Source organism: Sprattus sprattus (genome assembly GCF_963457725.1).
Source record: "Sprattus sprattus genome assembly, chromosome: 1".
Classification (NCBI taxonomy): Eukaryota; Metazoa; Chordata; class Actinopteri; order Clupeiformes; family Clupeidae; genus Sprattus; species Sprattus sprattus.
The window spans coordinates 29,083,722-29,096,221 of record NC_137920.1 but is presented as its reverse complement, the minus strand read 5'-3'; the positions used below and the strand labels follow the sequence as shown (position 1 = coordinate 29,096,221).

Below are 12,500 nucleotides of genomic sequence, written 5' to 3'. Positions count from 1 at the left end.
CAACCGTGTGCAGGTTTCTGCCATATTAAGGTATGTTTCATACCATCCTCAAATTCAGTTGGGATGCTACGTAAATCACAAGCCTGTGGTTCCCACTAACTCCCAAGCTTTGACTATGCAGTGTTTCTGCTCCAGGTTAGCACACTGAAAATGTAAGATTAGAATTTGAAGCATGCTGTTGTTGACAAATGCATTGCCCAAAGGCACACAATAGCAAGCAACCTTTTATCAGTATCAACTGTGCTGTTTAAGTTGGCAAGTGTGTTGCCTGTTAACTAGTGAGCTTCTTTAGTTTTAGACAAAACCTCTGCAATGGCTTTTTTTTTAAATTGTCTTGCTATTAATATACGTGCTATCAAAAAACTTCATGGCGGATCCATTTTATACAGCACATCTCCCACTGCCTCCACTTGTGTACATCTCTCTGTCTGCCTCGCTCTCTCTTTCCCTAATCTCTGTCTGCCTCGCTCTCTCTTTCCCCAATCTCTGTCTGCCTCTCTCTCGTTCTCTCTCTCTTTCTTACCCTAATCTCTGTCTTTCTCTCTCTCTCTGTCTGCCTCTCTCTCTTTCTTTCCCCAATTTATGTCTCTCTCTCTCTCTCTGTCTGCCTCTCTCTCGTTCTCTCTTTCTCCCATCTCTGTCTCTCTCTCTCTCTCTCTCTGTCTGCCTCTCCCTCTTTCTCCCATCTCTGTCTGCCTCTCCCTCTTTCTCCCATCTCTGTCTCTCCCTCTCTCTCTCTCTCTGTCTGCCTCTCTCTCTCTCTCTCTCTCTCTCTCTGTCTGCCTCTCTCTCTCTCTTTCTCTTTCCCCCATCTCTGTCTGCCTCTCCCTCTTTCTCCCATCTCTGTCTCTCTCTCTCTCTCTGTCTGCCTCTCTCTCTCTCTTTCTCTTTCCCCCATCTCTGTCTGCCTCTCTCTCTCTTTCTCTCTTCCTCCCATTTCTGACTCTGTCTCTCTCTCTTTCTCTCTTACCCCATATCTGTCTCGTTCTTTATGGTATTTCATTTTTTCCCCGCTGACTTTCCTGATAGCCAGTGCTTTTGAGGGCCGGCATCCTCACCATTGATCTTCCCTGATCAAAATACTGCTGAAGCTTGTTTTGATCTCTGAGTAGCCCTTGAGAGAGTTCTGTTTTATTTATGATATGAGAGTGGCAAATAAGTAGGCCTGGCTCTTGTCTTTTGGACACACACGCACACCCAAACATAGATACACACACACTCACACACACACACACACACACACACACACACACACACACACACACACACACGAACACAAACACAAACACAAACACAAACACAAACACAAACAAACACACACACACACACACACACACATACACACACACACAAACACACACACTGACACATACACACACACACACACACACACACACACACACACACACACACACACAAACACACACACACACACACACGCCGACACATACACAGAAACACACACACACACACAAACACACACACAAACACACAAAAAGCCACACACACGCACACACACACACACAAACACACACACACCAACATATACACACACACGCCGACACATACACACGCGCACAAACACATGCACACGCACACGCACACGCACACGCACACGCACACGCACACACACACACACACACACACTCACACTCACACACAAACACACACGCGCAAACACGAACACGAACACACACATACACACGCGCACAAACACATGCACAAACACACACATGCACACACACACACACACACACACACACACACACACACACACACACACACACACACACACACACACACAGCTCAACGCAACTCCACTCAGTCAACTTTTTGAGAATATGTCAGTGCAACCTTTCTGGAATGTTCTACGTACGTCATGATCAGGGTCTCTTCTCCGGGCTCCCCCAGGATGCCGTCCACAAACAGCGGAGACGACGTGAAGCTGTACTTGTTCCACAGTCTGCCCTCATCGAAGCTGAGCCTGGGGAAAGGAGCGCCGCAGAACTTGTAAACAGATACGAGATACCAATCACCAAATTATGACAAATCACCCTCCAATGCACCGACAGAAGATTTAAATTCTTATCTCAACTTATGAAATGCCTCCAGCGGTACGCTTATATATTCAGTGTGTTCAATATTCTTATAAAATAAATCCCACAGTTGTTTATTTTGCATCAACGGAAACATACGCTCATGAAATGAACTGACACCCTTGTTCTTACAGCAACATTTCGGATTTATTCAAAAATATAGAGTGATTGAAATTCAAAAGTATAGAGTGCAGTTTTTTATTTTACGTAATATGGACACACTGACAGTGTCACATCTCTAAGTGACTCTAATTGGCCCAGAGCTCATTTCCCTGGAGTTGCCGGGGTGATCCGTCTTCCTCAAAAGCTGAGGATGACTGACTCTGTTAAGGATAAGTGGGCAGCACAGAGGCTAAGGGGCCGAGGACAGGCAGACACGCGGGTGTCAGGAGGCGTTTGCACTGATGGCTGTCTTCCAAAGGCATACAGTAGAGAGATGAAATAAAAAGAAAAATAACACCACACCACTCAGTCAGTTTAAATCAAGCAAACTACATTGATTCCTAAAATGTCTAAATCAGATATTAAAATGTAGTTTAGTTGAGTTAAGTTAGTATGAGTTACACTTTCCTTAAATTGGGTAGTTAGAGTTTGCAGTCAACGTCTGCATGTTTATCCACTATGATACATATAATATACTGTATATATTATCGTATTCCCGTTCCAAGGCCTGGGACACAATAAGGATGGTTTTGCATGATGATGGCCTCACCAGAGGTGCCTGATGGGAAGTGGAGTGTGTCTGATGGCCACCAGAGCCCCACCCTGGTCCAGATAGAGCACGCTGTACTCCTCCTCGAAGATCTGTGCAAATGACACACAGACAAACAGCATAGCATAACCCAGCACACAGACAAACAGCACAGCACAGCACAGCTCTTCCTGAAATAGCGATTGGAGCCATACTTACTTTGTGTTAAGTTCTCTTTTAGTTTAGTTTGAGATTTATTACACAGAGGATATTTATCATACCTAAATTATATTGATCTGACCTCACAACTTGTACCCAGCGTAACGTCAGAGCATTTGTCATTTTGAGTGCCAATTGATGTTAAAATGACCAGAAAAATTGCAATTGCAAAGACCTTTCATAATTACATGGTTTCAAGATGTGTGTTTTAGTTGTTCAATATCACGATTTTAAATGTATTTTTTTGCACTTGCCCATGAGCATGTCTAAGATGACATTTTGAAACCCCAGGTACGTGTTCTTTTCCATCCAGTGTTTTTGGATGCCAAACGCCACCATCAAAGCCCATATTCTCAATTCCTGCCAAACTATGCTGCAAAGCTTTAACTTCCTTGTCATTCTCAAAATCGTCTTTCCAACAATCTTGTGACATGCATATTGCTGGATCATGTCAGATGAAGCAGGAAGCAAGTTAAATGTTGCGTTTGTTTTAGGCTGTAGCAAACGTGCTTATGCACACACGCACACATCCTCGGGAATATACCTAAATCTAATTCCCTCTCTCGTCACTACACTTTGTTTTCAGTTTAAGGTATCCTGAAGTGTGAAGTTTAAAGACAACTGTGCTTTAGAGTTGACTGGTTGGGTGACGGTCTTCCCTCCCTGTTCCTCGAAGCTGGCTCTCAGAACTCAAACACATCATCGTAATCCTAATTTGAGCTGAAAATGAGTTACGCCTCAAGGTGGAGATATCGTAATTCTTGGAGACAATGCATCAAAATGGAAAACACACACACAGACACAACACGAAGCAATCCACCCTCTACCCTGCACACACAAACACAAACCCGCACACACACACACACAAACACGCACACACCTCCACCTGTCAGGACTTTGGGCGGCGATTGCCATAAATTGGCACATTGGCGGCATCTGGTGGCCAAAAGGACTTCGTGACTTCTGTGTTTGTTATATGTCCACATGTGCTTTTGTTGTGATTGTGTGTCCACATTTGCTTCTGTTGTGATTGTGTGCCCTCACCTGTTTCCCGTTATGTGCCCTCACCTGTTCCCAATTGTGTGCCCTAACCTGTTTCCCATTGTGTGCCCTCCTCTAACTATGTGCCCTCACCTTTAAATACCTGGTTAGTTTCCCTGCTCTGTCTCTGGTCGTTGTATTGTCTTTGTTCCCCATGGTTGAGAGAAGTGCTCTCAAGCGCCATAGTTTTGTCGTGCGCTCAAGCGCCATAGTTTTGTCGTGCTCTCAAGCACATTGTCTTGTAGTGCTCTCAAGCACATTAGTAGTATTTAGTTTATGGCCTTTTGCCCTGTTCTTGATTTTCTGCGTTTTTGTAGTTTCTCCTGTCGAGGAATCTTTTGTGTTTTTGAAAATAAAAAGAAGCTAAGCTCAAAACGACATCCTGCAACTGGGTCCTCTCATTAGCTCACCTGGCTAAGACGCTGGTTCACAAACCTAGCTACTTGGGTTCAATCCCCGAGAAGAGCCCCTGACACCACCCTAAAAGAGCTATGCACTTGTGCACATCAATTTTCCTCTTAATTATTTTCCCTCTCCATGTTTATTATTTTAATTAGATACTAGGGCCCCCATGAATTTAAATCACGCCATCAAAATGTTTGAAGAAACCACCCACGGGCATCGCGCGGGGCGAGAAATCCAATTACTTTCAAGAGACTGTATTGTTTGATGATCTCCCTCTGAAATGGAGGATCTGGGGGATTTATACGCCTAGAGATGGATATCATCCATATTGAAATGACCTCTCTGCCTCTTTTAAATCGTCATCTAGCTATCTCTCTCTCTTCTTCCCCAAGTCCATCCATTCATCTCTCCTCTCCTCATCCATCTCTCTCCACATCCATCCATCTCCACCCAGTGTCTTTGTCTCTCACCTGTCTCCATGTGTTGCCTGCGTCGGATGTGATGAACATGCTGACATTACTGCTGCTCAGTCCAGAACCAATAGAGCCTTGGAAAGAGAGAGAGAAAGAGAGAGAGAGAGCGAGAGAGAGAGAGAGAGAGAGAAAAAGATAGAAAGAGAGAGACAGAGAGACAGAGAGAGAGGGGGAGATGGTGTAAATGCAAAAAATCCTCACATGTGCGAAAAGGACACCTTCAGTGGCAAATGAAACACACATACCCATGCGTGCTCTTCAGAAAGATAATTGATTGCGGATGAACCTTTGGTTTTTGGTATGCATATGGGCACCGCGTAATCTGTACTCAGCCTCGGTCTGTCGAGCATTTTAATGGAAAATGGGAAATAAGGAAGGTGCTTCAGCACTGTGATAAGGATAAATTATTTTTCCATTATATGGTATGATTCTTCTACAACATTACATGATATATATTAGGGGTTGGAACTGCCGCAGAGGCGATGATACGATACTATCACAATATTTTTTTCTCCCACCTCTAATACGTCTTGTACATAAAAATGAACTGTCAAATTAATGTAGAATGACTGATAATGAAGCATACAACATGGCATCCCTAAACTAGGATCCAGATCGTCATGTACTTTAGCTCTGTATCATGCCGCCATTGCCTCCGGGTGCTCTTTAAAATTCCTTTTCATAAGTCTTTAGTGGGGTGGGTGTAATTGGTCTGTGGAGGACAATAATTTAATTACCCCCCACTATGTACCATAGGGGGGAATGTGGGCACCGTCCTGTAGTGAGAGACTCCCAGAAGATAGCCTGAGACCGCCCACTCTTCAGCTGGGCCTCGCACAGTGCCTCGTACAGCATAGCCTGCCTGCCTGCCTTGCTCTACCCTCAGAGGTGAGTTTCTGTCCCACAAACAGCACACTTCCTGTTTCACAGACAGGACACTTCCTGTTTCACAAACAGCATGCACAATCTAGTGGTAAAGGCTGAGCAGATACTTTATGATTTTGAAGTGAGCAAACATTCCGTCAGATAGGAATCACCATCTGAGATTACAATGACATACGCTTTAACAATTAGCAGGAAAAGGTGGGGGGATCAACTATATGGTATGTGGTATAATACAAGGGAGGACATCTATGTGTATGGGTGTATGGCTAAAGAGTTGCAAGGCTAAACAATAGGAGAAACTACAACTACAAGAAACTACAAGTAAATAGAGCCTATTGTCTTATGGCTTTTGATAATCGCTAGTTTTGGTAGGTCATCCACACAATCTAATACTACACCAATGTATTCCATTCTTGACGGAGCTGTACACTTATATTCTTTTGAAGATTGTTATATTTTTTGTAATGAGTATCTAGGTTTTGTTTGGTGTTTCTTAGATGTTCTCGGAATAATCTCTTGAGATTCGCATGCAGAACATTCTGCACGTCTCCCTTGCTCGCTCTCTAGAGTCCTTCATGTTTTTTGTCTTCACGCCGGCTTTGTTCTGAGTTTGATGTTGAGACTGTATTATGGTGTTGGGGTGATTTTTTTACCGTGCAAAAATACCCTGAATGGCTTCTCCATGTGACTGTGCTGGACGTCTTTGTGCCCTCTCCCTGTTAAATTATGCATCACACCCCAGTCTGCTGAGGTCATTGTCAGAGGTTAATTTTTTGCAGCTCGAAAAGCATAAGAGAACTTTCTGGAGATGTTTTGCCTCCAAATGGAAATGTTACTGTCGAATGATAAAAACCAAGCGAGAAGCCCGCAAGATAGAAATGGCAAAATATCTAGGGGATTAACAGTTAGAACATCTTTATTATACGGCTCTTCAGAACGTTCCAAAAAGCCCCGTTGATTTGAATGGGCCATCCCCAACGTTCGCAGGTACTTATTTTCATATAATGACCTGCATATTATGACCGCTGTGCTGTCAATGGCAACGGGTTTTGTGCTTCTGATATAGGTCTTTCGTATCATTCCGCAAGTATTCCACACTAACTTATCAATGGAGTTTCAGTGGACGGTTGAGCAGCTGTGTTCTAAAGAATGTTCAACGTCTTTGAAGTTCAACGTCTTTGGCGAACTATTTCTCTGCTTTTTAACACTACGTATAGTAACAAATACATTGTAAAAAGACACACTGTGTTAAGTGTATTTGTTTTTTTGTTTTGTTGTGGCAAGTAACCGTATAATAAGCGGGATAATGTATAGAACGCAGGTCCTTATCGGAAAATAAGTCCCTTCAGGGCGATGCAAGACACCTCCGCTTCGCGTCGGTGTCCGGTTCACCCTGTCGGGACTTATTTTCCGATAAGGACCTGCGTTCTATACATTATCCCTTACATATTTCATCTGTGGTCACTTGGAAGCAATTTTGGAGTTTAAATATCCTCCAAAAATAAACACACACACACACACACACACCTGTGTATGTTTTTTCCCCTTGAAGAGTGACAAAATAAACTTTCACTGCCAACCGAGGGACCAACAACACTTCATTGTGGGAATAGCTCATATGGAAAAAGTCTGTCAAATTCCTATCTACATTTCTTAAAAGTATATACACTTACAGTGTGTTAACACACATAATTATGGCCCCTTTCATATACAGTAACATAGAACTAATGTTAGTTTTCTATATGATCTACTTTGCATGTTGAAGGGCATAATGCCATTTTAGTATAAAATGTATACGCAGGCACTTTACACCAGTTTTATCACGCAATTATAGTTCTAGTGAGATTCTTAAATGTTTTTACAGTCTTGACTTGTTCCGTATGAGAGGAGATGGCCCTTTAACTTCAATGCAGTAGTAGAATGAGCTCTCCACAGTTTCCACTCCTCTCACTTCCACCATTCTCAAGTGCAGTACTCTTCCAAAGACATTCATTTACCGTGCCTGGCAGTAATCCTATTTGTTCTCTATAGTCATCCACTACGCATGGTGAGCAGCACAGAATTTGTCTGCCGAAAACCAAAATAAATACATAAAAGTGAACCAATAAAGTTGTGCCAAGCCCTGAGTCACAGAACTGATCTGACACCAGCTTTTTCGTTGTTCGGAAGCAGTCAGAACAGCGTAAAATAGAACCACGGGGCACCCAACGGGAACGTACGGGGATAAAAAATAGACACAAATTGGCAATCTCTACCTCATGTCTAATATTAATCCCCTTTGGTTAGTCAGTGTGCAGCACACATTAAGCTTCTCAATGTACACAAACAGTGGGGGTTTATGGCCTTGAGAAAAACTAGATTAAAAACAATATATACAAGGCAAAGTCTTACTTACTTTTATTTATGTCGCTCTGTGTCTCAATAAAATATTTACAGAGTTTCTCTGGTGTAATTGCAAGCTGAGCCACATTTAGGTGTGACTAAGATTTAAACATTTCAATATGAGGGGGGAGACTTACACATTCAATGCCAACGCCTTTGGTCACAAACACGCACAAACCAACAGTCCATACTGTTTAGCAGTACACACACACACAGACACACAGACACACAGACACACACACACACACACAGACACACATAGACACACACACACACACACACACACACACACACACACACACACACACACACACACACACACACACACACAGGCACACACACTACCCTGGACAAGAATATCACACATCACACTGGTGCACATTATCTGAGGTCCCAGCACACTTACCCATAACATCTGCGGTCATATTTTATGTAGTGCTGTCAAACGATTAAAATATTTAATCGCGATTAATCGCATTTTTGTCATAGTTAACTCAAAATTAATCGCGATTAAATTAATCAAAATTAATCGCGATCGCAAAATGTATCTATTCTAAATGCCCCCTTCAATATTTTTTTTCCCATCATTTTTATTTAATTTGATTGCTGTTATCAACATGGAAAAGTGGATTGGCTTGCTTTAAGCAATGTTTCATTTATTGAAAAACAACATTGCCGAACAGGGCGGTACAAAATAAAATTATAAAGTGCACATTTAAGATAAACATGGACTCAGCCTATAGTGCAGTTAAACCATGGCTTAATATTTTTTGCTGCCAGCTGCCTGTTGACATTTTCAGACAACAGTGAAGCTCACTTCTTTTGCACAACACAACTTTTAAAGGTAAACTTTCTATTCAGAAGCTTTTTATCATCCATTTCGCTGTATCGCGCTCATCATTCACTCAAACGTGACGTTAGCCTACTACAAGGTTTGGGAGGGCAAAATAACGTTGATCTAAAAAAAAAAAAAAAAAAAGTTTTTTTTTTTTTTATTATTATTTTTTTTTACATCGCGTTAATCGCGCGATAAAAAAATTAACGGCGTTAAAATGGGTTCGCGTTAACGCCGTTAATACCGCGTTAAACTGACAGCACTAATTTTATGTTAAAGGTTTCTTGCTGCAATTGGACCAACACTATAAAGCACCACGGAACATACCGGATAAAAATGAGTAACAGCACACACGGATGGGTTGTGCAGTTTATATGGTTATGATTACATTCAGTATTACAGTAGTATCAATGTCACTTGCGACACAGTGGAACTGGTGATGGTATAGTAGAGCATATGGCATGTTCAATGTATGCGTTTGGGCAGTAGATCAATCTATGTATCACACAATGTTACGTCATGTATTGTATGCATTTGTTAGTTTGCTAAAGTTACACTTTGCAACAATTTGACAGTTTTTGGATGGATGATGTTGCCTCTCAATTTGAGACTTTTTTGTTAGTTAGTTTTGGTGTTTTTCCCACTAGCCATCCAGGATGCCCTATGTAGTTCTGTGTTTCGGCCTGGAAACACCTTGCAACTAGAGAAAAAAAAGCTTTCATAGCATGACATTTCCAGCTATACTGCCAAAAGCCACCAGTTAGTGTCAAGCTTTTATCAGTGTCAACTGGGCTGTTGGTGGTGTTTGCAAGGTTTTTGCATGCCTTTTAGGTATTTAGCTTGCTAGTTTAGTAAAGAAACTCCTTATTGCTGCTTGAAGGTAAGGTTGCCAACATACCTGATGCCAAGATGATGCCGGGTGATGATTCTTTGCTGGCAATGTTTCCCGACGTGTACGGGTTGGCCGACACATGGAGATGCAGGTGAAGGGAGCAGTACGGCTAAAGGCAGGAAAAAAAACAAAACTATTGAATCACATCAGTCCCAGTCCCTCAATTGAGTCCCTCAATTTTCATCACACATATTCAACTACACAGTCATTGATTGTGACTCTCTTGAGTCTCATCGGCTTGACTGTAATATCCACCTCCATTACAGGTCCTTTATTACCTCCATGGTTTAAATTGGTTGACCCCCAGTGTTGATTCTGATTGGTGTAACCTTTAGCGGCTCCATCCTCATTACATGCCAGCAGGGATCGCATGTTGTGAGCGGTATTTAGCAGTTTATTAAAACTTTGACATTTTCTTTACAAATAACTACATAGCGGTGGGGGGAAGGCTACATGCTCAAAAAATGGGAGGCTTAATGAGTTGAGATTATATGGAGACTAATCATTTTTGTGTGCGTTCGGAGAGGGTTAATTGGGTCTACTCCATCATAGTTGCTACAGCTGAGTCAGAGTGAGTCCTTGAAACACAAGCGCATCTGCCAGATATCAAGTCGACGAATTCATTCAATTAACTTCAGCACAAAAGCAAATGTCAATCTAAACCCCTCCTGCCAAAAAAGAAAAATGCCTCTTAAGGGAAAGCATCTTCGTTTATGAACAGGCACACACACTCTGACTGAGTTTGGCTCTTTAGCATCTTTGTTTTTTTTTCCCGATAGCCTGTCTCTTTCTCTTTCTCTTCTCCCTCTTCTCTCTCTCTCTCTTTCACACTATCCTGCCCTCCTCACTTTCCAGCTGCTCTCCCCATCTTTTTCTCTCTCTCCCTTTATCTTTGCCTATCTCTTAACTCGCCTCTCCTGCCTACCTCTTGCTTTCCCTCTCTTACTCTCCCTCTATCCCTTTATCATCCCATTTCACTATTACTCCCCTCTCCTTTCTCTTTCTTTCTCTCCCTCTTTCCCTTTATCATCCCCTTCCTCTCTTACTCCCCTCTCCTTTCTCTCTATTTCTTTCTTTCTTTGCCCCTCTTGAGAACTACACTTACCAGCATGCAGTGGATGCTGTTGCCTCTCAGATCTGCATCAGGAGCCTGCAGCAGCCTCCAGTCTCGGCCCTTGTTGTAGGTTATGTAAGTCTTGACCTGGTTGTCTTGCTTCTTGTTCGCCAGGAACATGCCTTTTATTCCTGCCACCTAGGGAATGGTGATGAGGTTGATGGAAAGAAAACAAGATTACTCTAACAGATGGAGACAGAGAGAAAGAAAGATGGAGTGCGAGGGAAATTATTATGGAGTGAAAGTAAATATTCACTCGACAGTGAGTATAGAGAGAAAATAGACTGACATAAGAGAGAAAGGAAAGGGAAGATGAGAGAGAACGGAATAGATGAGGGAAACATTCAACACAACTTACCCACACACAAATACACACATACACAACAGTCAGGGGCCATTTTTTTTATTCCTGTGGAAACACAATTCGACACACGGTGATTAACACTGGTCAGTGCTTCGCCTGTGGCTCTGTGCGTGCTTCTCCTCCATAACAAAAATCACAAGGCCCTTAACAGAGAATTATTAAATCTCTGTCTAGCGTCGATCCAACAGATTTAGCCTAGCACTGCAGCCGCGCATCAAACCGACTACAATTTGCGACTGTCACAAACTAAATGCCACCCATTTCTCGAGGCCAGGCCACCAAAGAGAAAAGAGGAGAAAGAGAAGCAGGAGGAGTAGGAGGAGGAGGAGAAGAGGCACATAAGAGAACCCACGCCTTGTGAATAATTGAAGCGCACTTCTGTATTGCCAAAAGCAGAGATTTTCGGCAGACGCTGCTTGCAATGCACGCACGTGTCTGAGGCGGGAGTTAGGTTGGCGACCTCAATCAAGACACAGCCTTCGCCTTCCTCCATTTCGTCAAGGCCAAATGGGGGTGCAACGTAGGGGGGTGTCATCAACACTTTAATTATTTGATCTGGAGATTTTAAGGCCTCCATCGACCGAGCAGTCAAGAGAGAGAGAGAGAGAGAGAGAGAGAGAGAGAGAGAGAGAGAGAGCACACCTCTCTTGTTTCACCTGTTTAGATACGATACGCCAGGGGCTGGCATGAGAAGCTGTACCTGACTGAGTTGATATGCGTGTGACTCTTGACAGACATGATCCAGGTTTTGCGCTTTTCACAGACGGGTGAGACTGGGCTTCTGCCATGTCGGACCAGGGCCAGTAAACAGACCACTGTGAAACGAACGCACAGGAAGCGGAGGAAGCGGAGGAGTCGTAAGAGCAGAGAATGAGCCAATCGTGTCAGCTTCCACCGCTAGGTTGGCTCCTATCTCCCCCTCCTGCATGCTCATAGGCAGCCTTCCTCCCCTTTTTGTATTGACGCAAAGGCCATGCGCTCTCTCTCTCTCCCGTATGCAAGCAGCTGAGCACCTGAGGGTTGTCTGGAACTTAAACAGGGGCGCGGGCAGCACCGCTGCACTGCCTCAGCTCTGAGATGAAGCTCTTTTCCAAAGCGTGTAC

General features: G+C 43.1%; 1 protein-coding gene across 1 annotated transcript in view; it reads right to left on the bottom strand.

Annotated features, from left to right (window-relative positions):
* LOC308368998 (VPS10 domain-containing receptor SorCS1-like) overlaps positions 1-12,500 on the bottom strand; it is a gene marked incomplete at both ends in the record, with an annotated part of 140,925 nt that overhangs the window by 21,929 nt on the left and 106,496 nt on the right. The window contains 5 exons of the mRNA XM_080843309.1: positions 1,877-1,984; positions 2,809-2,900; positions 4,923-4,999; positions 9,926-10,028; positions 11,025-11,171. Of these exons, the coding sequence (XP_080699435.1) occupies positions 1,877-1,984; positions 2,809-2,900; positions 4,923-4,999; positions 9,926-10,028; positions 11,025-11,171 (527 nt within the window). The remainder of the gene's footprint in view (positions 1-1,876; positions 1,985-2,808; positions 2,901-4,922; positions 5,000-9,925; positions 10,029-11,024; positions 11,172-12,500) is intronic.